The sequence below is a fragment of the Octopus bimaculoides genome, chromosome 4, assembly GCF_046866305.1.
Source record: "Octopus bimaculoides isolate indiv1 chromosome 4, ASM4686630v1, whole genome shotgun sequence".
NCBI lineage: Eukaryota > Metazoa > Mollusca > Cephalopoda > Octopoda > Octopodidae > Octopus > Octopus bimaculoides.
The window spans coordinates 134,920,574-134,948,550 of record NC_142931.1 but is presented as its reverse complement, the minus strand read 5'-3'; the positions used below and the strand labels follow the sequence as shown (position 1 = coordinate 134,948,550).

The 27,977-nt window shown below is 35.8% G+C and overlaps 1 protein-coding gene across 2 annotated transcripts in view; it reads left to right on the top strand.

The window, feature by feature from the left end:
• Window positions 1–27,411, top strand: part of LOC106880161 (mRNA turnover protein 4 homolog) — a 66,570-nt gene extending 39,159 nt beyond the window's left edge. For both annotated transcript variants that reach the window (XM_089351525.1, XM_014929999.3), the window contains 4 exons: window positions 21,751–21,902; window positions 23,365–23,441; window positions 24,801–24,897; window positions 27,290–27,411. In XM_089351525.1, coding sequence (XP_089207651.1) covers window positions 21,751–21,902; window positions 23,365–23,441; window positions 24,801–24,897; window positions 27,290–27,342 — 379 coding nt within the window. In that variant the 3' untranslated portion in view covers window positions 27,343–27,411. The remainder of the gene's footprint in view (window positions 1–21,750; window positions 21,903–23,364; window positions 23,442–24,800; window positions 24,898–27,289) is intronic.
• Window positions 27,412–27,977: the final 566 nt, after the last annotated feature.

The following is a 27,977-nucleotide window of genomic DNA, read 5'->3' as shown; positions in this document are numbered from 1 at the left end:
GGACAGGAATTTGTGTTATTTAAATAGTCAGAGAGGTTGTTGCATCAGTTTAACTGAGTTGATCTCCTCTACTGGTTTCAGTCCCAACTATGATTATTTATGTCTAATCTCTTCAAGTTAACACTTAGCCACATGTATTTCAGTCAGGGTCTATTCTGATTTACCATAGCACTAGTCAAGTGTGACTAAAGTTATTAATCTTTAACATTGTGTTGAAAATTTTCTTGATCCAAAGTCTCAGTTCTGTTATGATTGAGAAGAAAAGGCCTAAAAGTCTTTACTTGTCAAATTATTGTGAAAATTTATAGTATTGTAGGAAAGATTATTTTTAATGTGGTCAATTATACATAAAATAATGTGCATATACTATCGTTAATTAATTATATAACTAAAAATAAAGGCAGTCAAAAATGGTGGAAAGAAAGATGTTGATAATTAAATGCAATTAGTAATAGATCTGGGCATACAAATGTCACAAAATGTTTTTCCTTGACCTTTTTGTAACTTATTCATGATGGAATTTACAGGTAAGCTTAGTTAATCTTTTGAGAGAGAAAAAACATCCTCAGGTATCTACACAAATTTCATCAACTCCTGTATAAGCAAAAATTACTGCTGTTTTTGTTCCATATACAAATTAATTTGATGAGTAGTTGTATCAATTGAAACCTAATGGGGAGAGTTGAATCAATGCTCTCCTAAAGGTATTTTTGGACCAACAACACTTGCAACAGGTTCGTACTTCTTTTAGATTGTCAGACTACATGTATCAAATTACCCATGTAAATGGGGGTAATTTGATACTTGTAGTTTTGAGAAGTATAGGACTGACAGACAGATGCGGTACCAGGCAGATTCATACCATACAGGATGTTAATAGTTAATTGACTTGCAACCAAGTTTCTTCCAGTCTTTGGACAAGCTGAAGCCATTGTAGAATTTCCTTTGTGCCTACAATCCGTGTAATAATAATAATAATAGCTAGCACTGTTGCTCAATATACTTTATGCTTCGCTGGGACTGACACCTGCTTCTTGTTTGACAGTCACTTTTTCAATCTTTCAGATGCTGAGCTGGCCTTGCTCACCCTGTAATCTAGTAATCTTTTGTTACTGAATGTGCTGGTCAGGTAGCTAATGTTGGTTTTCTCTGCCAGCTTCTGAACTTTGGTAGAAATGGGCTCAGACTGTACTACTTAGTTGAAGAACTTCCTTCAAGCTTCTGGAGATTCATCTTCAAGCTGTACTTTGTGGCTGTTCTGTCAAAACTACCTGCCAATCACCGCATCACCTCTACACCATAGAACACAAGAGCCCAAAACAAATCCACATTCTTGCCGACATGTGGCCTTCTTGGTGATGCCTTAAATAGGTTAACATTTAAGTCTTTTCTGTATGTATACACCTTTGCTTGACTTACTGACTGATGACATATAAAGTGAGAGTAATATTAGTACTAGCACACATCTCTACCTAACTTTCCACTATAACAGCAAACTGTACAGAGCTGACCAATGTGAACTTTTAACTGCATGTAAAGAAAATAAAAGCATTCCCTTCACTCGCTTCTTTAGAGTAAATAACTTATATTCAGCATCCAGGTTACTCTATTGAATATTATTCGTGTTTTAAATTATGCATTATTTCATAGCTTTGTGATTTCGATGATGTGATTGTTTATTTTTAGAATGTCATTGAAGGATAAGTTGAGGGGCTGAATTTGATTAGCAGAGAAAGAAACTTGAGGAAAGGGAATCAACTCTCTCTTTTACTTGTTTCAGTCATTTGACTGCGGCCATGCTGGAGCACAGCCTTTAGTCGAGCAAATCGACCCCAGGACTTATTCTTTCTAAGCCTAGTACTTATTCTATTCGTCACTTTTGCCGAACCGCTAAGTTATGGGGACATGAATACACCAGCATCGGTTGTCAAGCTATGTTGTGGGGACAAACACAGACACACAAGCACACACATATATACGACGGGCTTCTTTCAGTTTCCGTCTACCAAATCCACTCACAAGACTTTGGTTGACCCAAGGTGCCACGCAGTGGGACCGAACCCGGAACCATGTGGTTGGTAAGCAAGCTACTTACCACACAGCCACTCCTGCGCCTATAGCTGTCTACAATATGCAAAAATAAATAAGAGGGAAAAAATTGTTTCATAATCTGGATGGGGCAATTCTTTCAATAATTGGCATTCTCGACCAGATTCAGAAGAAAATCCTGGCTGATTTTTGATTCCTTGTACTCTTGCTACTATGCCAGAAATCTCCAATTGCATTTCTCACCACCTAAGTAAAATTGTTCTAGTTAATCTGGAATTTGAACAGGCTGAGGTTTATGTCTTTGAGGAACACGTGGAGGGGGAAAATATTTGGATGAAGAACTACATGCTAAAGTTTGGCTGAGAGAATAAGAAAGCATTGGGAGAAATGGCATTGAAGATATCTGGTATAGAAGAAATAGTATAGAGTACATCAAGGGATGAAAAAAATCAGCCATGGTTTTCTTCTGAATCTGATCTAGAATGCTAATTATTGAAAGAATTGCATCACCATCCACATTATGAAACAATTTTTCTTTCTCTCTTATTTTTCCATATTGTAGACTGTTGCTTGGTTGAATTATTTATTTTTGGCTCTGAGAAATACCATAGCAAGTAAGCAGTTGTGTAATATTTTTTTTTTTTTTTTCAACCTGTAGATGTACTGCTTATACTTACAGTTGGGAAGCCTTTTTAAAAAAATTTAGTTATTTAATAATCAAATTGATTTAATTGCTGTCTTTTTAAAAATAATTTACTATTCAATTCTAAGTTTCTTGAGTGTGATCTAAACTTGTAAGATAATTTCTACAATTTTACACTTAAAAGATATTGTGTAATTATCCTGATAACATTCCAGAATTATTGAACTCAGTGTATGAATAGGATTTGATCTTAACCAGAATAAATGCAAATCAACTCCAATCAGATTTGTATGCCAAAATATGAGGCACTGGAACTAAAGTAAAGCATTTATTTCAACTAAACTTACAGCCTATCCATCTTCTCCTCTTCCTCACATGTGTTTCTAACTAGATTATCAAGTTAACATTGTTTCATGTTAATTTCGAAAATGAATCTAGAGGAGATTTCCTCTATATTATTCTGATATAAAAATACAAATATATATGCATGGGATAATGGACATGATCATGATGACTCACATAAAATACATTTCGACATGGATGTAGTTTGGGGTTATTGCTGTCAAAAAAATTATCAAATTGAACTGATTTGTTTATCAGATGAATTTTTTTTTGTACAATGTGAATGATAGGATTTTGTTTGAATTTGTCTTGTCTTGCCTTTAATAACCCAGGCTGTTTATTATTAATTATAAATGTTTGCTTTTCTTCCCCATGATGAAGTTCCACTATTTTGACCGAGAGAAAATTGCATAATATTCTTGTAGCACTAGGACTGTCGTTTTTAGTCATCCAGGCAGCCATTTTCTGTTTAAAAGTGAATAATGAATATCAGTGTAATCCTCTTGATACGGTTTCATTAAGTTATGTAACTTGAGTGACATTCTCTAGTCAACCTTTTGAAAGTTCAAATTTCCATATACATTGCTGTTGAGTAGTCACAGAGGTATAGAAATGTAGCAATTTCATTGAAGGTTGTTGGCAACAAAGAGTTTTCTGTCTTTGCATGAAGGGCAGACTGACATGTCTAATACAACTGTCATATTGTATGGAAATGAGCATGGAATTTGGAAGATCTGGAAAGAAATGAAGCAAACATAATCTGTTGGATGAGTGATGTTAAGTTGAAAGCATCGGCTAATGTGTGTGTGGGAAGGCTGACGGCTGGTATGGGCTTGTGATGCAAATGGATGAGTACTGGATGAAATATGCTGTGTGTGTGTGTGTGTGTGTGCGCATGTGCATACCTCTCCCACTGAGAAATACACAAGATGTGGTGGGAGTCAGATCTCATGGTGATGAATTTTACTGAAGAATTGAATAAACCAAAGCAAATAGCAATATGCTAGGAAACAGACCCTTCCAACTCATGCCGTTTGGAAAAACAAGCATTAAAACATTTGTGTTTATATGTTTAGATTTTTACTCTATTTAGGCTCCATTTATTTAATAATTCCTGTTTTATTCAATGTGATCTCATAACTAGTGATTGAGTTAAGCTCTACTTCAAAGACATTAAAAAAAATTGATCGGCTGCAAGCTGCATCTCTGCTAATGTAGATTCTCCTCTCCCCTCTAATACAGAGCTCTAGATTTATGAGTCAAAATGCGATTGTACAAGATTATCATCACAAGTGAAGTCATATAGCTTCAGCCATGTGTTTAGTTTTCAGCTTGATTTATTGAGGGAAATCCTTTTGCTGTCTTTTACTTCCAACCAGGACTGTTTTAGTTGTAATCTGTAAAAAATGTGCCAACTCTAAATGCAAAAAGCATCTAATATGGGCCCAACTTTGCATATGATACCCAAGTTCTTTGTGGGGTTTTATTTATATATATGAGAGAGCTTCTGTTGGGATGGAATTGGTAGAAGCAATTCTATTTCTAAGAATAAGATTTTAATAAATTTTGGATTTGGGTTTTGGGTTTAATTCCTACATACTATAGATACAATGTTTCTTTTAATAAATTTTATAAGAGATAAACTTTTCAGTCTTTTACAATATGTTTCTTCCATTTAATGAAATATTTTACATTCACTTCAGTTTTTTTATTCAATCAAAGCTTTAATCTCAAAAAGCATGTACCTAACTAGGTTGTATGCTAAGATTTATTTAACTAACAAAGTTGATTTCGATTTTCATTTAGTTTTTTTTTATATATCATTTACTTACTTAATGAAAAGAGTTTCTTTTAAATTTGTAAGTTTTGTCTACATTTACTTGTTTACAATTTCTTAAATAAATAATTATAAAGAAGCCACAAGAGCTTTAAACCCAATTTTTAACAGGTTAGGCCTATTGTGTATTGTGTGCCTTCTGTTCAATGTAAGAGATATATGATAGTCTAATACAAATAGGGGAGTCAGAGATACCATAAATCAAGGAGCCAGGGTCAAAGATTTTGTATACTGTTTCTACAGATCAGCTTACAATAACATTGTTTATGCTTAAATATATTTTTTTTACACTGAAAGACAATAGCACTTGACTAGACAGAACATCAAGCTCTTCTAATTGTGTCTGCTTCATAAAAAGTATTAGCTCATTGATCTTATAGTGCTAATTTGCCTGTATTTTACACATTTGGAGCAATGCCAGGTTAATGTAGAAATAGAGATATAAAGTAATAAGATGATAAAGAGGGTTTTTTTTTTTTTTTTTTTTTTTTTCTTTTGCATAACCTCAAGGCCAGAAATTTAGGTGGATGTGGAACAGTCGATTTAATCAACACTCTGGTTGATGGGTACTTTGTTTTATCAATCCAGGACTGTTGAAAGGCAAAGTTGGGTTGATCTCAGTGGAATTCAAACTCAGAACATAAAAAATTCAGGGCTAAATGTTGCATAGCATTTTGTTTGACTAATATATATACACTGAATAAATCTGATAAATCAACTATGATTGCAAACTACTGTATTGTAACCGTACATTCCATTATAAGAAATCTGTGTAGAGGTGTGTGTGTGTGTTAGTACAGATGTTATCAAAGATTTTGTAACTGCTTAATTCTGCCTAGCTGGCTGACAACCTGAATTCTCAGATTTATTAAAAATTATTTTGTTACTGATGCCCTTTTCAGGATTTATGTATTTTATATATAAACAAATAAAATTTGTGATTAAGAGCCCTGCTCGAAATATTAAAATTATACTAATACTAGCAATGAGAAAAGAAGGTTATGTTGGTACATTAGTACTAGAGGCATTATCTGACTTAACAATAAAGATGGTCGTGTCTGGAGTGTTTGTGATCTAAAAGTCTGCAGGATGGGTGCTGACTTGTGCCTGAACCAGTAATTCCTGACAGAATCGGTAGAGCGCTGGATAAAATACCAGTGCTTTGTATTTTTATTACAAATATTGCTGGTGTTGACATTTCTTGTCCTTCCGGGCTTAGAATAACTGTCATATTGTTGGATTTGATTAAATTAATTACAACACTTCCCAAAAAGGTGTGGACTCATTCCTTCGCAGGAAATCATTATATTAATGTGAAATGAAAGAAGAAAAGAGTAAAAGAAAAAAAATCGTTGCTAATTCTGGTTGTAATAAATATGTGCTAAACAAGCATTTTAAATGTGTGTGTGTGTGTTTGTGTGTGCGTGTATTACACAGACATTAACATAGCATAAGCGTGTGCTGAGACCGACTCTTCACATGTAAAGAGTATTAATGATGTCTGCTTAAAGGAATGTTTTCAAGTTGAACTGCAATTGTTCTCAGGTTCACTCACTGACTAATCCTGCTCCTAGTAGATAGTATTTTAAAACACACACACACACACAGGTGCATCCTCACATATGATAAGGTGAGAAAGCTCTAACACTTAAACATGTATACACACACACACACACACACACACACACATTCTTCTATATATTCACTTTTGCCTTTTCCCCACTCGTTTTCTCCCATACTCTCTCTACATACCTCACACTTCTTTTCCTCTCCCCATTCATTTTCTTCCGCGCACTCACACACGCACACTCCTAAAGTTTACTCTCTCTCTCTCTCTGCCTTCTCTTCTCTTCTCTTTCCTAATTCTACCCGTTTTCTCCCCAGCATTCCCTGCCTAGTACGCTCTTTTATACATACATGGCTCCACGTGCTCATGACAATTAAAACCAAGAAACGTCTGCCTCCCACACACAAAAATAAGGGAATGACTTTTAGAAAGCGAAGCGGGTAGTTGTACGTAGTGTAGGAAAGCGAAAACTGGTTCCTCCACGCGTACTATGGTTGTTTTAGCATGTCCTTCTTAGCTGGTCACACTAACACTTGTAATATAAGTGAGACTACGTCTGTTGTGCTGTCTTGTCCTCCTCAATCGCTTACACTACGTGAATCTATGTGTATGTGTATGTATATATATATATATATATATATATATATATGTGGGTGTAGCTTTATATGTCAGTGTGTTTTCGCCAGGCTATGTCAGTCTGTCTGTATATCTGCATTTGTCGTCTACATCTGTCTCTCTCTACCTGCTTTTCCTTCGCCACACTGCTGCCAGCTCTATTTGCCTATCTTTGCAGCTGTTTGGAGGCGGTCATCGCATCTGATTGGTTGCAAAATAACTGTCATGTTGGCTGCTATATCTGGTACAGTGACACTCCTCACTAACCACATATACACTCTCTCCCTCCCTCTTTCCCTCTCTATCTCTCTTTCTATTCATCGTAGTTTTTTTTTTTTTACTCTTTCTCTTCACCATAGCTTTTCGCAATTCCTCGTTTTCTCACACACTCTCTCTCTCTCTACTATGGCTGTTCTCCATACACTCTTTCCTTCACATAGTGTGACCCTTTGCAAATTCTGTTGCTACCCTCACAAATGCCATGACTCTGTAGCCCTGTGCACACACTCTTTGTAGCTCCTTGCTTTTTTCTGTCCCTTCTCCCCCTCCCTCTCTCACTCTGACATTCTTCATTTCTATCTATCTATCTATTCTTTCTCCTTTTCCTTTTACTCTCCATACATATCTCACTCTATTGTGCGGTTATATCTCTCTCTCTCTCTTTCTCTCTCATCCATTTCTTTTTATCAGTTTAATGGGATGGTTCACTATCATATTCTTTTGAATTTTTTTCTTTTCCTTACTCTTATACTTTTCTTCCAAGATTAACTTCTTTCCAACAAGCATAAGGAATACTATTTGCTTACCAGCCTCTTACCATATTTATACTGTTTCTTCTACTACGACTACTGCCACCACAATCATGATGGATGTTAGTGTCATTTCACATATTTCAGTTGTCTTCTCGCTGTCTCAGGTGAGCTACTGGCATCCTGACACAATCAGCATCAGTAGAGTAGTGTATTGTTGGCTCACCAGCTACACTTTAGCAGAATTGTGTTACCAGCAGCTGATAGTATACCAAGCAGAGTGTGTGTGTGTGTGTGTGTGTGTGTGTGTGCGTGTTGTGACCAGTCTAGCTCAGTTGTATTGATTTACTTATTTATACGCAGACAGCTAACATTTGAAAGCCTTACAGCATTATAACCATTGCTAGTTTGAAGTTCCAACAGTTATGGTATCATCATCCGGTTCTTTTTCCCTGGCATGTCTGTTGCACAGGTCCCCACACAATTCTCTATGACTCATTATTCAACTCGTATGAACTTAAAAATACTAAAAGAACTAGTTATGTTATTGGAAACTGGGTGGAGTGCAGGGCTGGCTTTCATGAGGCGACAGTTATTGAAAATTTTCAGTGGGGATCAATTAATGAGATGTACGCTATCTCACACACACACGCTTATACACTCTTTTAGTCTTTTACTGGTTTGGTAAATGCCATTGGCTGGCTATGTGCTGGGGCATCGCCAAAAGAAGTTTGTGTGTGTAATATATATTGTGATAGTCATTGTGATATAATTACTTCTCTAGACTTGGTTTTCTTCTGCGAATCCAGTATCTCTATTGTTTAGTGTTCTAACACAGTGTGCTCACAAGTATATGTGTGTGTGTGTGTGGCTCACATTACATTGTGTTTCCTAAGATATGTTCTGTTTTAACCTCAGTTCTTTTATATGCTAGATAATATTAAGGGTCTTGGATGATGACCAGTTTCAAGGTTGATTTAACATTAGTTCTTTCAAATCCCTTCTCTACAAACACATGCACGCTCACACTCTTACATACAGTGCTTCTCTCATGCCTTAAGATCACCATCTTCGTGTCCCCACCCCACCTGCCTATTTTAGTGCTACTTTTTCTTCCTAACGCCAACAGTTTGTTAATTTACCACCCACAATCTAATTGGACACACAGGGTGAGGGGGAACTACTGCTACCGTTTTGCTTCCTTCGCGAAAATTGCCTACATTTACACTTAATTTTAAATGGCAATTGTTTTATTCAATTGTTTGGCCGATTGGCTGACCTGTAAACTAGTTTGTACAGAGCTGTTTTTTGTCACTGGCATTTGTTCTAGTCTTCATGCTTTATAGGAGCACAGAATCTAATACCTGCTTCTATCTCTGCTCTAAACCAGTAATCCATACACATGAAAAATAATCTTTAGAATGGTAGGCTTAAATTTATGTCCAAGGCTTTCCTTGATATTTACTTACAAACAGATTTACGAATCTTTTCAACTACTTACACAATTCTAGATGAAGGGGTATATGATTTTAATAAAATTTTCTGCTCTCTTAATTTATTACTCAATAAAGCGTGCCAAGGAGCTCTTTTCAATCATCGATGATGGTCCAGTACTTGTGACCAACTTGTTTATGGTAAACCCGCAATTAGAAAATAATTTCACGTAGAGCTTTAATTCGTTTCTCTGTTTAGTTTTCTTTAAATAATGTGAAAATTATATGGTTGTGTTTTATAATTTATTTTTCATTTTTCTATTTTTTTTTGCAGTGCATTGTATTGCTATGACGTAAGATTAATCTGCTTTTGAGATATGGGGATTCTCTATGCTCCTGTAAAATAGGAAGACTTTTTTTTCTTTTGATAGTGATAACATTAAAATTTTCTATGGTGTTATCACTGCCATTGAAATACAGATGTTAGTCATTTATAATTCACACCCACCTATATTAGTCAATCATCATGGGAAGCTTGCCAGTTGATTTTTAACCAACTATCATCATGAAAGCCACCATCACCACATGCCAATCTATTATAGCATTAGTGTGGAATTTATTTCCGTTCATTTGGTTTAAATCCTGTACTGTATATGTACTAATAGACCATTTGAATATAGCTACTGTGCTGGTACATTCCAGTTTACCAATCTTGAATGTACTGAGTATAGAGTTGTATGGGAAACTTCCACAGATTGGTTGGATTTTATTATTATTATTATTATTATTATTATTATTATAAGAAAGGTGACAAGCTGGTAGATTTGTTAGCTAGTTGGACAAGTAGTGGCATTTTTCTGGGTTCAAATTCTGCCACAGTTAGCTTCGTCTTTTCATCCTTTCATAAAATAAGTACATCATAAGCTGGGGTTGATGTAACTGACCAGCCCCCTCCCCTCAAATTTCAGGCCTTGTGCCTATAGTAGAAAAACTTATTGTATCAAGGTGGCAGGCAAACTGGCAGAATTGTTGGCACATCAAACAAAATGCCTATCAGCATTTCTTCTGGCTCTTTATATTCTGAGTTCAAATTCTTGCTGAGGACAACTTTGCCTTTCATCCTTTTAGAGTCGGTAAAATAAGTGCCAGTTGAACACTGGACTCAATGTAATCAATTTACATCATCATCATCGTCGTTTAACTTCAGCTTTCCATGCTGGATGGGTTGGACGGTTTGACCGAGGGCTAGCAAGCCTTAGAAGGCTGCACCAGGCTCCAGTCCGATCTGGCAATGTTTCTACAGCTGGATGCCCTTCCTAATACCAACCACTCCGAGTGTGTAGGGAGTGCTTTTTACGTGCCATTGGCACAGTGTGACCTTATTTCAAAATTTGAAATTATTAATATCATCATCATCATCATCATCATTTAATGTCCACTTTCCATACTGGCATGGTTTGGACAATTTGACTGAGGACTGGCAAGACAGGAGGCTGCACCAGGCTCCAATCTGATCTTTCAATGTTTCTACAGCTGGATGTCCATCCTAACACCAACCTCTCCGAGAGTGTAGTGGGTGCTTTTTACATGCCACCGGCATGGGGGCCAGTCAGGCAGCACTGACATCAACCTTATTATTATGGCAGTGAGATGGCAGAACCATTAGCATTCTGAGTAAAATGCTTAGCAGTATTTCATCCATCTTTACATTCTGAGTTCAAATTCTGCCAAGTTCGACTTGCCCCTTCATCCTTTTGGGTTCAAAAAATTAAGTACCAGTGAAACACTGGGGTCAGTGTAATTGACTAGTCCCCTCCCCCTAAATTTCAGGCCTTGTGCTCTTATTATTTTTATTACATAGATGAATGAAATTCTGTGAAGTATTTGCCCAAGCTCTTTATGTTACGAGTTCAAATCCTACCATTGTCAACTTTTATACTTGCAGCTTTCTGAAGTTGATAACATAAAGAATTAGTCAGGTACTGAAGATTTAGGTAATTAGCTCTCTCTTCCCCCAACCTTGGAATGGTTCTGGTCCTATACCTGTGTTAAAATTATTATTCTATCATGGTTATTTAATCCTTTTGTTGCCATATTTCTATTGAGATACACTGCCTTTGTTTCAGTTAAACTTTTAACATAATGAAGAATTTAGTAAAATATCTCGGTCACAGGAATGACTGTGTAGTAAGAAGCTTGCTTCCCAACCACATGGTTCCAGGTTCAGCCCCACTGCGTGGCACTTTGGGCGAGTGTCTTCTATAGCCTCGGGCCAACGAAAATCTTGAGATTTGGTAGATGGAAACTGAAAGAAGCCTGTCGTGTGTGTGTGTGTGTCTGTCTGTTTGTCGCGCACACACACACACCATCGCTTGGCAACCAATGTTAGTTTGTTTACGTCCCTGTAACAAGTTCAGCAAAAAAAAAAAGACAGATAGAATAGGTACTAGTCTTACAAAGAATAAGTTCTGGGATTGATTTATTCAACTAAAAGTGGTGCTCCAGCATGGCCAATGTCAAATGAATGAAACAAGTAAAAGAATAAAAGAAAATTATTAAGTTTCTTTGGATCATAACGAATTTTAGCACAAAATTTTGATGGAAGTTTTTTATTTAAATCACTGTAAAACATGAACCAGGGTAGTTTTGTATCAAAAGGGTAAGATGGCGAGCTGGCAGTGAAAAACGTGCCTTGCAGTATTTCTTTTGGCTCTTTACATTCTGAGTTCAAATCCCACCAAGGCCAATTTTTGCTTTTCATCCTTTTCAAATTGATAAAATAGACTACAAGTCAAGTACTGGCAACTAATATCCCCTCCCTTCAGGATTGCTGGCCTTGAACCCCAAATTATTGTTAGAGTCAAAATTTGTCTCAAAAGTTCATTTGGCATTTTCTGTTTCCTCCTTTCTCTGGGGTCACTGAAAGGCCTCCACCACCACCATTAATTTAAATAATGTTTAATGATAAATCATGGCCATTTTCCAAGTCTAATTCATGGAGCAGACCATTATTTACTCCTGAGTTACTTCAATCTGGACTGGTTTGAAGAAACTCACAGAAATTGGGTCCAGAAATGTTTGTATTTAAGAAATACAACTGAATTAGTGTTATTACTTAACACTCAGAGATTGAGACTTCTTCAAGATAATTTGTTCTCTTTGATATTAACTATAATTGTTATGTATGCATGCAGGTTGTAATGATAACGTTTTGTGTACAGTTATATTGCAGGATAGCTGATGGATGCAGATTGAGATTTTAAGCCCAAAACAACAATCATTGGTGTAAATAAAACCTACCTCTCTAGTGTGGAAAGATTAACACTCCTCAACTCCTTTCCCACCCCCCTCAGGGTAAATAACAAGTGTTCAGTAAGAGGATTACTCCCACCTTACCATTAATTTTATCAGCTATTTTGCTTGATAAGTTATGAACAGTCTCTGAAATAACAGCTGCATTCCATACCCACTTCCACACACACACACACTCTCTCTCTCTCTCTCTCTCTCTCTCTCTCTCTCTCTCTCTCTCTCTCTCTCTCTCAACAGTACCTTGCTAAAAAGCAAGGTACAGCATATAATGTGGCACCACAGTTAATATTAGAGATACAGTGGACACTTCTTAAATATTTATCTGGTGTTTATCAAAGTTATTTTACTCTAAAAAGTATAGTCAATATCAAATCAATTAGACCTGAAGGTTTATTCACCTTATACATTTTATTTATTATATATGTGTGTGTGTGTGTGTGTAGCAATCCAGACAGATTTAGATTTTTCCTGAAGCTAAATAGAATTTGGTAAGGTTGTCTTATGACATGTGTTAATCCTAAAATAATAGTATATATATATATATATATATATAACCCTGTAAGTAGTATACTTTCTCTTAATAATCTCTAATTATGTTATAAATTTTAACCAAATACATTTTTCCTTTCTTAAGTAAAGGAAAATAACCTGAATTTCAAGCTTGTGATGAGTTACTTAGAATCTAAATTTCAGTCATTCCTCTTCATTAGAATTACATAGTAATCTCTATGATACTATTAAACTGAAAATAAAAGAACAGAATTGAGTGACTCAGATTTCACTGACTTATAGTGTTGCAATAATGTCCTCACACTTCATGAATAGATTATGAAAAGCCACTAAAATTTTTATGTTAAACGACATAAACAGCAATTTCAGATTATGAAGCTTGGCCATATACAGGATTGTCTGTGGAAGTTAAAATTTTCTTAGATTCAACCAAATTCTTCTCATTTGCTAATTGAAATAAAAGTTTAAAAAGAATGATGCAGAAGGAATCGGTGTTACCATGTATACAAAGCTGTATGTTTACAGCTATTTTTAAAAAAATTTGTATAAAATGACATTCTGAAATTGACTTTAAAACAGGTGAGGGTTGGCAACAGGAACGGTAACTGGTTGTAGAAAATTCACCACACAAATAGTGCAAAACATATGCATTTTATAGATGCAGGCACAGGTATGTTTGCTTCCCATCCAAAAAGATGTCACTAATGACAAAACACAAGGAGAGTTTGAAAAGTATTGTTCTTGGATTGGTGTGATTGTAGTAGGTGGTGTTAGGATGGACATCAAGCTGTAGAAACTGTGCCGAAGCATGATGCAGTCCTTCAACCCATCTAACTTTATCCGAGCATGCCAGTATAAGGACATATTAAATGGAGATGAAACAGAGAAAATGAATTGATTGAAAATGTCATATTTACATATTGCATATTATGTCACTATTTATGTTGATTTCAGTATTTTGTTTGATGACTGATGATTGTTGTCTTACCTATGTACTATTGATTGATGCTGTATTATACTTATTTCCTAGATATATTCAAGCTAGCTCTATGTTGATATTACTTACAAATATGAGATCCACTGCTTAATTCTTATTTTCCACTGTCTCATTAGACCTTATTTTTCATAATAACATAACCAGAACATTCTGAATATCAATTTGCTTCGGAGCTTTTTCCTACCTGTGTGTGTAATTGAACCTGATTCTGGTTTACCCTAAGTTTTGGTTTATGCTCCCAACAACTTCCTTTTGAATTATTAACCTATTTACTGTCATTTTTAATAACGACAATGCTAAAACCACTTTCAAAGACTAGGTTTATTTTGGCGGCCTGAAAGCACTTCACTTGTTCAGTTCCTGTCTGTACATGCTCAAGTGAGACCCACACTGCTTACAACTGATGTCATTCCACACACACACATTAATTTAGACTACTTCAACAAAAAGGCTCAATCACTGACACACTATTGCAATAATATTTGTTCTGGAAAAGTATATACCCTCCCGACCCAAGCTCGTTTAATACACATCATCCCTACTGTGTATCATCAACCTTCTCTCGATTCCATTACTAAACTATGGCTTACTATTATCCTGCCCTCTCGCACACAAGATTCCAAACTCCAAATATTCAAATGAAACAACTGCAGTGATCTCACTTAATCTAGGATGTCCTACCCTCAATAAACATGAGTGCTTCTCTTCCTCGACTCACTTTTTATTTGGAAAAAATGTTTAAATAAATCAGTAGCACAAACCAAAGGTGATTGTTATGTAAGAAACATTCATTGTCTCTATAGTATTTGCACCATTTGTTTTTTGGTTTTTTTGTAGGTTATTATTTAGTAACTATGCTTCTTTAATTGCTACACTTAATTTTCAACATGCATCTACTATTTAGTCATATCTGTTATTTTCTGTATCATTTTGTGTGGTTTATTTCTTAACAATGATCCATTATTGAAATACAATCACACATTAAGAAGGCTAGTTTTCCTGTTATTCACCCTATGACATTTTTGCATCCGTCCATCCCCATCATTCGCCATTCTAGTAATAACTTTCACTTTTTATATACTTGAAACTAGTGCGATTTAACCCTATGTGAATAAATAAGCATTACATTTGGTAAGGTAATCGGAATGCTAAGATATGAAATTTTGGTAAGCTTTGGAGTAAATACAGGTTGTTTTGAGTGAATTAGTGTGGGTGTGTAGCTATGAAGGGTGTTTCATGATTAGGGTCCATCCATGACATGTGAATGAAACAAGGATAAACAGAAATACTGTATGAACCTGGTTTAATATGACTACTGGCCCTCTAGCAGTTATACCAAGTCTTATAACTTGATATCTTTGTATATGGCTTCTTACAACAATCTATGAATCATGTTTTCTTCCTTCCTTTCCCACTTGTCTTGGAGTCCTTACAAAAGTCATGGGTACCAACTTTCTTCTAAGGTCTCTCTCTATCTATCTCTCTCTCTCTCTCTTTCTCTCTCTCTCTTTCGCTCTCTCTCTCTCTCTCTCTCTCTCTCTCTCCACACACATTCTCACACAAATGGGTTTGAATAATTTAAGGGAATTGGGATTTTTGGGAAATAAAAAAAATTAAGGATAGGACCTGCTGGACAGAGGCAATTCTATTCTGTTTAGGTCGACTTACTGAAACATGAGGATGATGAAAATACCATTCCTGTTCTAAACCAATTAGGTACATCAGTTGGCTGTGGTTAGGCAAGAATTATTCCTTAATCCTTTAGCATTTAAACCAACCATATCAGGCCCAAATATTCCACCTGTTTTAGGCTCAAACTGGCCAGATCCAGCCCCTCACACATCATCAAAATCTCAAAACTACAAAATAGAGTATGCTTAATTCAAAGAAATGTGAATAAGTGAGCATTACTGAGGACAATAATTTGAATGCTGGAGGGTTAATAATTTCTTAGTCATTCCCTGGTACAGTTTAATGTATCTGAGAAATAGAAGTGGGGATGCCATTGATTTTCAAATCTTGATTTCTCCCCCCCCCCCCCTGGATAAATGGTGATTGTGATATGGACAACTGGCAAGAAATATTGCAACAAAGGAAAGAAGAAAATAAAATAATCATATCCCCCACAGCAATCAACAAACTTGACAGCTAGCTGGACTTTAATATTGGTTTCAGCAGGTTCTGGGGTGGAGGTAAATCAATTACATCAACCCCAGTGCTCCCCTGATTATTTTATTGGCTCTGAATTCAGAAAGTAAAGTCGGAAGAAATGCTGCTACTCATTTTAATGGCATGGTAGTGGTTCTGCCAGCTCACCTCCTTAACTGGTCCTTAATATTGATGGTGAGCTGATGTTTTAAAAGACTTGGTTGCAGTTTTAACTTGGGACAAATGTGGCATCAAGACCCAATCAGGTTAATGCTTCCCACTGAGTATGGAAGATTTTTGTACCTGAACAAAATATGTCAGTCTTGTAACACCAGGGTGACAAAAAAGTCACTCAGTGGATCAGCACAACAAAAATCCTTCCTTAGTGCACTTGTAGTAGCATTAAGGAATCCAACATAATGTAGGATTTTGTAACAGCCTGTTCTAATTCTAATTGCCTAAGTTGTCATAATGACCTTATGAGAATTAATTAGAGGCCTTTTTCTTTCAGAGAAGATGGGAACTCATTAAGAATTAACAAACAGATCTAAAATACAAGATTTGTGAGTAGGCATTTCTTCGTGAAGTTAAACTTGAAGGGTCAAAACCTGGTTTGATACGGTTAATTTGATAACCTAGATTTTGTTGAAAATTTACATTTATTATTCAATGTCATATTGGATATACTGGTAACTCGTAAGAATTTAGAGATAAGTTTTTTGTTATTTTTTTTAATTGTACTATATAATGGTGATGTCATCTAAACAGGTGTATGTGCACTCCAACTTAGTTTGCACAAACAACTTTGTCTATAATTCATTGATACATTGTAGGATCTTTTGTAAGAATCAAATCAAAGCTAAAAGGTTTATAGACTAGATGAAATGACTCTCTGCTCCGAGAGTAGTCAATATTTTTTTAAGCATTGGATTGTCAGTGCAGTACAATGATGTGTACTACATAAGTCATTAGAAGTTGGACAGTGTCTGAGCAGATGTCTTTTATTAAAAGCTTCAGAATTGTTGACTGTAACCTGCTATTGTTAGCATTAGTAAGTCACATGCTTGTGTTTCACACGCTGAGTCACCTGGTTTGCTGATGTTTTTCTCTGAGCATACTCTTCAGTTCTGATCAAATACTTTTGACATTATATGACATAATTAATTACAGGTTTAAAAATCTAGGACAGATTAGAGAAGACAGTACACACTACCTCAGTTGGCCTTGCTAAAAATCAATCTGTGCAGAGTTCTACTTTAACAGGTAGATGTTTTCTCAGAAAAGGAATAGCAAGAAAAAAGGGTTTGCACAGCAGCCAGGGAATACAAGGGATCATAACATCATATTTGACTATATAAAGTAAGAACACAAATGGGTTGAGGTTCACTACAAGTGTTTCAGGCATGTTTTTTTTTCTTTTATTGATGCACAAATCAGTTACATCATGGAAAAAAAACACATTTTCTTCAGGTAAATAAAAGTTTACATCTAAGATTTAAGATTTGTCTCATAACGAATACATTTTCATTCCCTCATCTCTATGATGATCAGGAAGTGAATGGTGCTTAACCCTCTTGATACCAACCCACCTGAGACCACCCCTGGTTCAGTGGTACAAGCCTCTAGTTTTAAGTGGTTCTAAAATTAACCTTCCATCAAAATTTAATTTTAGTTTCAAACATGAGATTAATAACAAGTTATTTTATTGAATTCATTATTATTTTAAAAATTAATTGAAACAAAGGCAGTGTTTCAGTATTTTCATCATCGTTTAACGTCCATTTTCAATGCTGGCATTGGTTGGACGGTGTGACTGAAGTCTGGAGAGCCATTGGCTGCACCAGGCTCCAATCTGATCTGACAATGTTTCTACAGCTGGATGCCCTTCCTAATGCTAACCACTGCGAGAGTGTAGTGGGTACTTTTTACGTGCCACTGGCACAGGAGCCAGTCAGGTGGGTCTGGAATCAATCACGTTCAGATAGTGTTTTCTATATGCCACCAGCATGGGGGCCAGTCAGGAGGTACTGGCATCGGCCACGTTCAGTTGGTACTTTTTACGTGCCACAAGCACGAGAGCCAGTAAAGGGGTACTGGCATCAGCCACATTCGGATGGTGCTTTTTACATGCCACCAGCATGGGAGCCAGTTAGGTGGACCTGGTATCATATAAATGAGTATAAATGAGAAAATAAAAGAATTAATGATGCATAGTGCTTCAGAAGCAGTAATTGCAGAGTCTCCTAGTGATTTGATTACTATTTCTGTTTACTGCATTTTTATGTAAATTACAACACAAACAGTTACATCATAAAAGAACCATTTTAGTCATTTAATGATTCACAAAACTTGAAATTTGATGTCTAATCTTTCATTGCACAACTGCAACCTAGTCAGTGTTTCTCAAACCTTTTTTTACCTATGGACCCCTATGATCCCTATTTTTACTCAGGTGGACCCTCCTAGCTATTTAATGTTTAAAAAAATCCATTATATTTTTACAATTGAATATTATTAGGAATGGTATGAGTAAAAAATTGCTGAAGTATTTTGTGTATTGTAGAATTATAACCAATTTATTGCAGATAAATTTTAACTTCAAAATTTTGTATGGACCCTGGTTGAGAACTTTAGGAAAGCCAGTTATAGAACTAGCTTCAGTACAAAGAGGTGGTGGAAGTCGGTTTTAATTCTTGGATTTGATAACAGCAGATTCAAGTGCCAGCTAGAACATAATCTGCCCCATCTTCTTTCATTTATGCTTGTTAAATAACATCAAATGATGATACAACAGAATTGTTTACCGTTCCATTCTCAACTATTTTTATTGATATTTTATTTAATTTTAATTTTTTTTTCTTAATGGCATAATTCTTGACCTTTGCATTTAAACTATGGGAGACCTTTAAAGAATACTGTAAATTATAGGTTATAGAAATTTCTTGTCAAAAAGAAAGCAAGAATATCAGCTACCATTTATTTCTAACCTCCCTCAACCCTGTCTCTCCTTTTCCTTCAGAACCACTTACAGACTATTTTCTCAGAAAAACCACTTCACTTTTCTTTCATAAGGCTCCAAGATTTTTTTTTTTTTTTTCAATGTTGGTCTCCCGTTTTTTTTTACCCCACTTCATGTCTTCATTTCTAATAAGTTACACTATTTTATTATTTCAATTCTTACCTAGTTTGGATTAATTATTAGGTGTCTTTTTCCAATTAAAACATTTTACTTAAATGTGATATACAATCAGAGTTCAGAATAAGTTCTTATTGCTCAAGGGGGACAACCCTCCATTATCAGTTGGTGTGTGACGTGAAGGAAAGTCAGTTGGGCTGACTTGCTTCCTTTTACACATTACAGCTGCTGAATGTTCTCGATAATATCATTTGGAAATTTTCATTTTGGTGAATTTTATCTGCCTTGGCACAAAGTTCTTTTAAAGTTAGATTTAGTTTATCTTGTGTATTATTGGTACCTTTCAAATGATATTATTTGAACTTGGAAATTTAGTGTAAAGCCTCTAATCCAATATTTATTTCCACCATCATGACTTTGCTTGGATAGCTGTTTATCGAAGCCATTATGAGTGTGGTCTAAATTTACACTTACAATGACTGGATTTGACTAGTAATTTTTGATTTTTCATAAGAAGCAACCTCCAAAAAATGTCAAGAAAATCCATTTTATTTCAAGTTCCTAACCCTAACTTTTTTTTTTAACATGGATATATATAGCTAAAATTCTTCTTTAGAGGTCACTATCATCTGTAAATTTAGCAAGTTGACTCTGGTTTTAAGGCTTTGGCAGTTTTAGAGCCTCTTATATAATTAATAATCATTACTTAGTATGATAATATTTGGAGTTGGTTTACAAGATTTTTGTTTATCATTTTTGACAGTCAGTTGGTTTCCAGTATCTTGGGAATGTGATATAATTGAACATTCATTCAATTGTAGTGTAGCCTTAGATGTGGGGGGAAAAATTCCTCTTGAAATAACTTTGTAATCATTAGCAGTTCTAGGTTCAAATCCCACCAAGCTAAACTTTGCCTTTCATCTTTTCAGGATCATTAAAATAAAATACTAGTATCAAAACCCCCACATTTCAAAAATTGCTGGCCTCGTGTCTAAATCAAAACTCATTGTTATTAATAATTTATTTTCTTGTTCGCCATTCTTAGGTTGATTTATGTAAATACCATCTAGTGGTAAGTTTGATTAGTTCAACAGATTAGGATGAGGATGGTTGCATGAAACTTTTAGTTATGGGTTTACAATCATGGTCGCCACAGACCTTCATTATGTGAAAAGCTGGCTGTATATGCTAGTTGATTATGCAGTGTTAATCCTCACAAAAACGGGAGAACAAGTAAGCTGAGAGATTAACTGAGTATTAAGTATACCAGTCAAAACTGTGCAAGAGAAATGATTGCTGATATGGGACATGTGATGTGTATGATCGATTATAAAGCTGGTGAGAAAAATGTTGTAATGGTTAGCTTTCGATGTGCAAGTGGTGAAGTTAAGTCTCAGGATATGACAAAAAAATGTGAGGCAATTGTTGGAGTGACTGCACAGTAGCCAGACCTACTAATCACCCTGAGAAATGGTCTTGAAAAGTTGACGAGTTAAACTCTGTTTCCTTAATGCTGTAAGATAGACATGTTTTGAGTTAGCTCCCTTGGGTGGTTAGGCTAGGTTGTATGATTTCTGTTAAAGCTTGAAGCAAACAGCTACAAATTAAATAGGTTGTTTTCAATGTTTTTCATATTGGAGAAGTTGGTTGATTAACAGTTTACATATTTACTATAAATAAATATTTGAAATATGCTTGGGTTGAGGTTTTTGTAAGTGGAAATCTTCATGATATTGTTTTAGCAATAAGAATAATTTTGACCAGGGTAATTTGCCATGATACCATATCTTAAAGTCAAGCTTACTGCTACTTAAAAAACTAAGTTTTGTGGTTATTATTTTTCTTTCTTTCAATTCTGTGTGTTGTATGGAATGAGGTAGACAAGGACAAGTTTTGCTTCACTTTTAAAATGAGAACAAAGTTTTATAAACTGAGATGGGGTGAAAAGCAGACAAAGGGAGGTTGAGTTTGCTGGCATAGCCTTTTATGTCTTTATCATCGTAAAACTAATTGTGACACATGAAAAATGATACAGCCATTTCACTATACCCTTGCAATAATATTCAGTCTATAACTTTATGATAAATAATATATTATCACAATAGATATTTACTACTATGATGATAGGGTAATAGATTGGTAGAATCAGTGGAGTATCATGCAAATTGTTTCACCGTATTTAGTTTTGTATTTCTTTCTTTTATGAGTTTGGATCCCTCTGAGTCTAACTGCTTTTCATTTGTTGAAGGTTGAGAAAATGAGTGCCAATCAAGTATGGCTATTCACTCCTCAGAATTTGTGGTTTTGTTCCTATGAACGAAAAAGAAAACAGTGTTATTGATGTTGTTACAGTTTCGGGTTTGATTCCTTCTTGTATGTATAACATTTGTCTGTCATTTCTTTATTTTGTAGATACTTTAATGAATTTTATGCTCCTGATTTTGCTCGATCTGGAAACATTGCCACACAAGATGTTGACATAGATGCAGGGCCTTTGACAAATTTTTCTCATTCCATGGAACCACAGTTGAGACAACTTGGACTTCCGACTAGTCTTAATAGAGGTTAGTTTTTCTATATTAATTCCATTTCATTTCAGTTTATCACCTTTTCATATTTAACTAGGATTGTTTACTGATGATCTACTGTGAAGTTGTTGAGGTATCTTAACACTTTCGTGTTTAAGCTGGTCAGATCTTGCCTCTCAAACATACCCTACAATGTCATTCTGAAAATAAACAATCACATCATTGAAATCTCCAAGCTACAAAATAGTGCATGATTAATTCTAAACAATATGAGTAAAAAAGCATGACATTTGACAGGGACATCTGAATGCTAAAGGGTTAATCTTCTTGGGTGGGAAGTTTGCTTTGATTTTGAAAATCTGTCACCACTATTGTATTGCAAGATAATGTTTGTTTTGTGAAAGACTAATGATAGTAAAAATTGTGAGGTGCTAATTGTTTGCATGGTTTATATGAGAAATAATTTTCTTTGGTTAAAATCAATTCCGTTACAAACTTTGTGATGGCACTCTGTCGGTTACGACGACGAGGGTTCCAGTTGATCCGATCAACAGAACAGCCTGCTCATGAAATTAACGTGCAAGTGGCTGAGCACTCCACAGACACGTGTACCCTTAATGTAGTTCTCGGGGAAGATACAGCGTGACACAGAGTGTGACAAGGCTGGCCCCTTTTGAAATACAGGTCCAACAGAAACAGGAAGATAGAGTGAGAGAAAGTTGTGGTGAAAGAGTACAGCAGGGATCGCCACCACCCCCTCCCGGAGCCTCGTGGAGCTTTAGGTGTTTTCGCTCAATAAGCACTCACAACGCCCGGTCTGGGTATCGAGACCGCGATCCTACGACCGCAAGTCCGCTGCCCTAACCACTGGGCCATTGCGTCTCCACTCAAACTTTGTGTAAACAGTAATTATATCATAGTATCATCATCATCATTGTTTAATGTCCACTTTCCTTGCTTGCATGAGTTGGATGATTTGACATGGATCTGACCAGCTGGGAGCTGTCCAGACTCCTGTTGTGGCATGGTTTCTAAGTGTGCCTGATGCTTTTGACATGCCACTGGTACAGGTACTTTTGCACAGCACCAGTATTTTTATTAATTTGGCCAGGTGCAAGCATATTTCTGAAAATAATATATTGCCTTTATGGTGTAATATTCAACTGTTTACCTATTGAAATCTAATTTCATAATTAGAAAAGGGTTTGCACAATTTAGTGGTTTGGGGTAGGTTGATATCAAGAGTTAAATTATGAGTTCATTCTTTTCTATATTCTGTGTTCAAATCTTGCCACAGTTAGTAAAATAGGTAGCAGGTATGTACAAGAATTAATTCAGTCAACTCCACTGTTATGATTTAGTAGACTGTTTGACAGTATTTTGCTATAAAGAAAGTACTGCACTTTGTATAATTGACTGTTCCCTCCCTCCTGGGAAATTCATAGCTTTATGTCACTACAAGGAATCAACATTTAAAAAATTTTTTTCTTTCTTGTAGGTGTTATCACCTTGACTAAAGATTATCAAGTCTGTAAACAAGGAGAGAAATTATCTCCAGAACAAAGCAGAATCTTGGTAAGTAACTAGCCTTGTAGCCTTTTTGAATTTTTAACTGCCTATACTATTACTATCCTGTTTTTTAAGTTAGTTGGGGAAGAGGCATGTAGGATTCTACAGTAGTGAGACTGCTATAGTTGATGCTTGTCCTGAATTTCTGCCAGGTACTAGGGGGCATCATGGATATTACTTCATGTTGATAAGTTGTGTGAAAATGGTAGCGAATAAGCTTTGTGGGTGGGTTTGTTGGATATAAACTGAAAGAAGCCCATCATGTATAATATAAACGTTTGTAAGTATTGACTATTGAAAGAATTGTCCCTTGTGTCCAATTAATTTTGTCAATTTCCAAGTATATTAAAAAAAATATATCACTTTTTTTTATGTGATTATTCTTTGAGTTTGTCACATTTATAACAGTGGCTGGAGATCAAAATTGATAATTGTTTTGTTGTTTATACTTTCTTGAATGTAAACAATTTTTGTTTACATTTTCATAATTGTTACCTCGGAGTGGTTGGCGTTAGGAAGTGCATCCAGCTGTAGAAACTGCCAAATCAGATTGGAGCCTGGTGTAGCCATCTGGTTCGCCAGTCCCCAATCAAATCGTCCAACCCATGCTAGCATGGAAAGCGGACGTTAAATGATGATGATGATGATGATGATGTTATTATCTGGAACCACAGAATTGTTAAAGAATAAGACCATATGCTTTGCAGTATTTCTTCTGACTCTACATTCTGAGTACAATTTCCACTGAAACCAACTTTACCTTTTGTCCGTTTAGGGCCAGTAAAATACTGAACCAGTCAAGTACTAAGCTTGGTTCAAATGACTACCATCCACCTAGAATGTAGCCTTGTGCAAACGTTATTCTTTTAATTTTCCTAGCACATAGTTTAGTGGTTTGTGTGTTAGGCTCAGGATTGTCAGATTGTGGTTTCAATTCCTAAACCAGGTGACGTGTTGTTTTTTTAGCTTCAATTCACATTACTCCAGTCTGCTCAGCTCGCAGACTAGTGTCCCATCCAGGTAGGGAATATATACACCTTGGAAGCCAGAAAACTGGCCTTATGAGTCTATATGACTCGGGAAGGAGCTTTCCTTCTATTATGGTAACAAGCTAGTAGAGTCATTGGCATGTCAAGCAAAATGTTTAATGGTATTTTGTCCATCTTTATATTCTAAGTTCAAATTCTGCCAAGATCCACTTGTCACCTTTTCGGAGTGCATCAAATATATACCAGTTAAGCACTGGAGATAATGTAATCAACCTGTCCCCGTCCCATGAACTTGTTGATCATGTGCCAAAATTTGAAACCAATATTCCTCCTTGTTTTTCAACATCATGACCATAACATTTTTCCCCTCTCACAGAAATTATTTGGTAATATGATGGCTGAATTCCGAATCACAATGGAAGGAATGTGGTCAAATGATGGTTCCTGGGAAGTTTTTACCACGACCAAGTCTTGTAAGTATTCTTGCACCTTTTTAATATTTTTTTTATTACTCTACTATAGATGTGGAATTAAAGTTTTGTGTGAGATCGTTGCCAGTGCCACTGGACTGGCTCCTATGCAGGACACGAAACTTGGCTTGTGAAGACCTGTTGGGACAAGCAAAAGCGAAATCGTGATGGCACCTGTGCCCAGCGTCGCCTTCTTGGCACTTGTGCTGGTGGCACATGTAAAGACATTCGAGCGAGATCGTGCCAGTGCTGCTGGACTGGCTCCTGTGCAGGTGGTACGTAAAATACACCATTTTGAGCGTGGCCGTTGCCAGTACCACCTGACTGGCCTTCGTGCCGGTGGCACGTAAAAGCACCCACTACACTCTGCTGAGTGGTTGTCGTTAGGAAGGGCATCCAGCTGTAGAAACTCTGCCAAATCAGATTGGAGCCTGGTGTAGCCATCTGGTTCACCAGTCCTCAGTCAAATCGTCCAACCCATGCTAGCATGGTAGGCAGACGTTAATCGATGATGATAATGATTATTAGTTTCTCTGTATTCTATTACAGCCGTTGTTCATGAGTTTGGATAGGTTTGTCTACTATAAAGGGAAGCAGAGCCTAACATTTTGAGACTAACCTTTTGTTACCAAGACTATATAAGGACAATGGGGAGGGGCCAGTTGTAAACATATGAAGTGATTGAAGTGTATTAAAAGGAAAAAAACAACTAAGCCCCATAGTGAAAGCTTAACAGCTTTAAAAATATTTCTTAGACTGCCAACCTGTTCTTCAAACCAACACTGCCACTCTCCTCTACTCAGCTGAACTCATCTTCGCACTTGTTTGTTTCTCTTTATAGGCTTAAATCATTGTTGTCATCATTTAACATCCATTTACCATGCTGGCATATATATATATATATATATATATATATATATATATATATATATATAAGAGAGAGAGAGATAGTTTGATAGATATATAAAGACCTAGATAGATAGATAGATATATGGAGACCTAGATAGATAGGTATATAGAGACCTAAATAGATAGATATATAGAGACATAGATAGATAGGTACATAAAGACATAGATAGATAGGTATATAGAGACCTAGATAAGTAGATATATGGATATATATATACACATACACACACACACACGACGGGCTTCTTTCAGTTTCTTATCTATGACCACTTCATACATTTACTCTCCCATCTTGCCCTCATATTGTTCTTGTATATTACAGTGTAACATGATTTTTGTCCTTGGGTAGCAACTGTTATTTCCTATTTACTTATCCTTAGAAACTAAGAAAAATGGCTAATATTTCCTTCAAACTTTGTTTTTGTTACATTTATTCAAATATATAAGAACCCCTCTCAAAACCTGGCTATGAAGCTCTTCCATGGTCGGAGATGCACATATTGTCAGCCACTAAGAGGCATGATCAAGCTACTGACAAGCAAATCTGTGATATTGAGCAGAATATTTGCTACGGTGATATTTCTGCTTGGACAACTCAGCACTGAATCTGTCTGAAATGTAATGGAAAATGAGTCACTTTCTAAACATTGTTGCCCAGGTTAGAAAAGCAAAATTTGGAAGGGGGCAGTAGTCATTTCCTTTGATTTCTAGAGAGAAGCAGAATAGGAAATAACACTGACCAAAGAACAAAGAATATAATGTTGTTACAGTGTTATAAATACCACTTAACTTCTCAGTTGAGGAATTTTTCTCTTGGGTGAAGGGTTAGTCAGCTGCAGAATATCAAATCCCACTTCTCTCTGGGTATATTAACGTATCAATTTGCCCAAACTCATAAACTTCAGTGTAATATTTTTGCAGATGCAGGCTGCAACGTATCCCACGATCATTTGATTACCAGACCTAAAAAGTTTATACATGGATCAATTTATTCAGCTAAGCGTTCCAGTATGGCCACAGACTATGACTGAAACAAGTTAATATCAAATATTGATTGCAGTTATTGATTAAGAAGAGTTTTGCTATGTGGGTTATTCAAAACATTTGACACCACGCAGTGTTGCAGATTGGTCATGCTATGCTTACTTAAGCAACACATTGTACACCTTGCCATGGTTTACCACAAGGTGTACAGTGTCTTTTTTAAATTTTATTTTTTAATGTGTAATGTGGCTTGAAAGAGGTTTTTCTCCTTTCCCTAGCCTGTTGAATGACCATATGAAAGTTCTTGGTATTTGTTGATTTCTGTAGAATAGATAATCTTCCTTACATAACGAGATATCATTACTAATTTATTCTGATAGTATGTTATTCCCTAGTTATTCTAATTTATTTATTCCTGATCTTTTTAATCTTTCTTTAAATAGTTTTCTTTCCCTTCTTTCTCAAGCATACTCATGTTCTAAATCATATTTTATGGTTTCAGTGAACCAAACTGCTGATCCACAGAAAGATGAAGAGGAAATTGAGGACTCTTAGCACAAGCAATATTTTTCTGTAATGACTATAGTATTGTGTAAATAAAATTTATACTTAAATGATAATGTGTTTGTGTGTGTGTGTTTTTTTTTCTCCCCCAAAACAAATTTTGGGTTGACTTTGCAGTTATTTTTATTATAAATTCCCTGAATTCAATCTATGTAAGATTGAAACATTTTTTCTTTCTCTGTTTGAGTATTCAAAAACATTTTTTTTTTTAATCCTTGCTATGGGTAGAGAATGGGGTTTAATCGATTGCATCAAACCCTAGTGCACAGTTAGTGCTTATTTTATTGACTCCCGCATAAGATGTGTGTGTGTCCCCACCATTGCTTGACAACTGATGTTGGTGTATTTACATCCCCTGTAACTTAGTGGTTCAGCAAAAGAGATCGATAAAATAAATATGTGGATTCTTCCTTCTTTTCACTCATTGGTCTTGAAGATGTGCTTTGTCATAAATGGGCAAGTGTCTTCTACTATAGCCTTGGGTCAACCAAACCCTTGTGGATAGGCGCAGGCATGTCTATATGGTAAGTAGCTTGCTTACCAACCACATAGTTCCGGGTTCAATCCTACTGCATGGCACCTTGGGCAAGGGTTTTCTACTATAGCCTCAGGCCAACCAAAGCCTT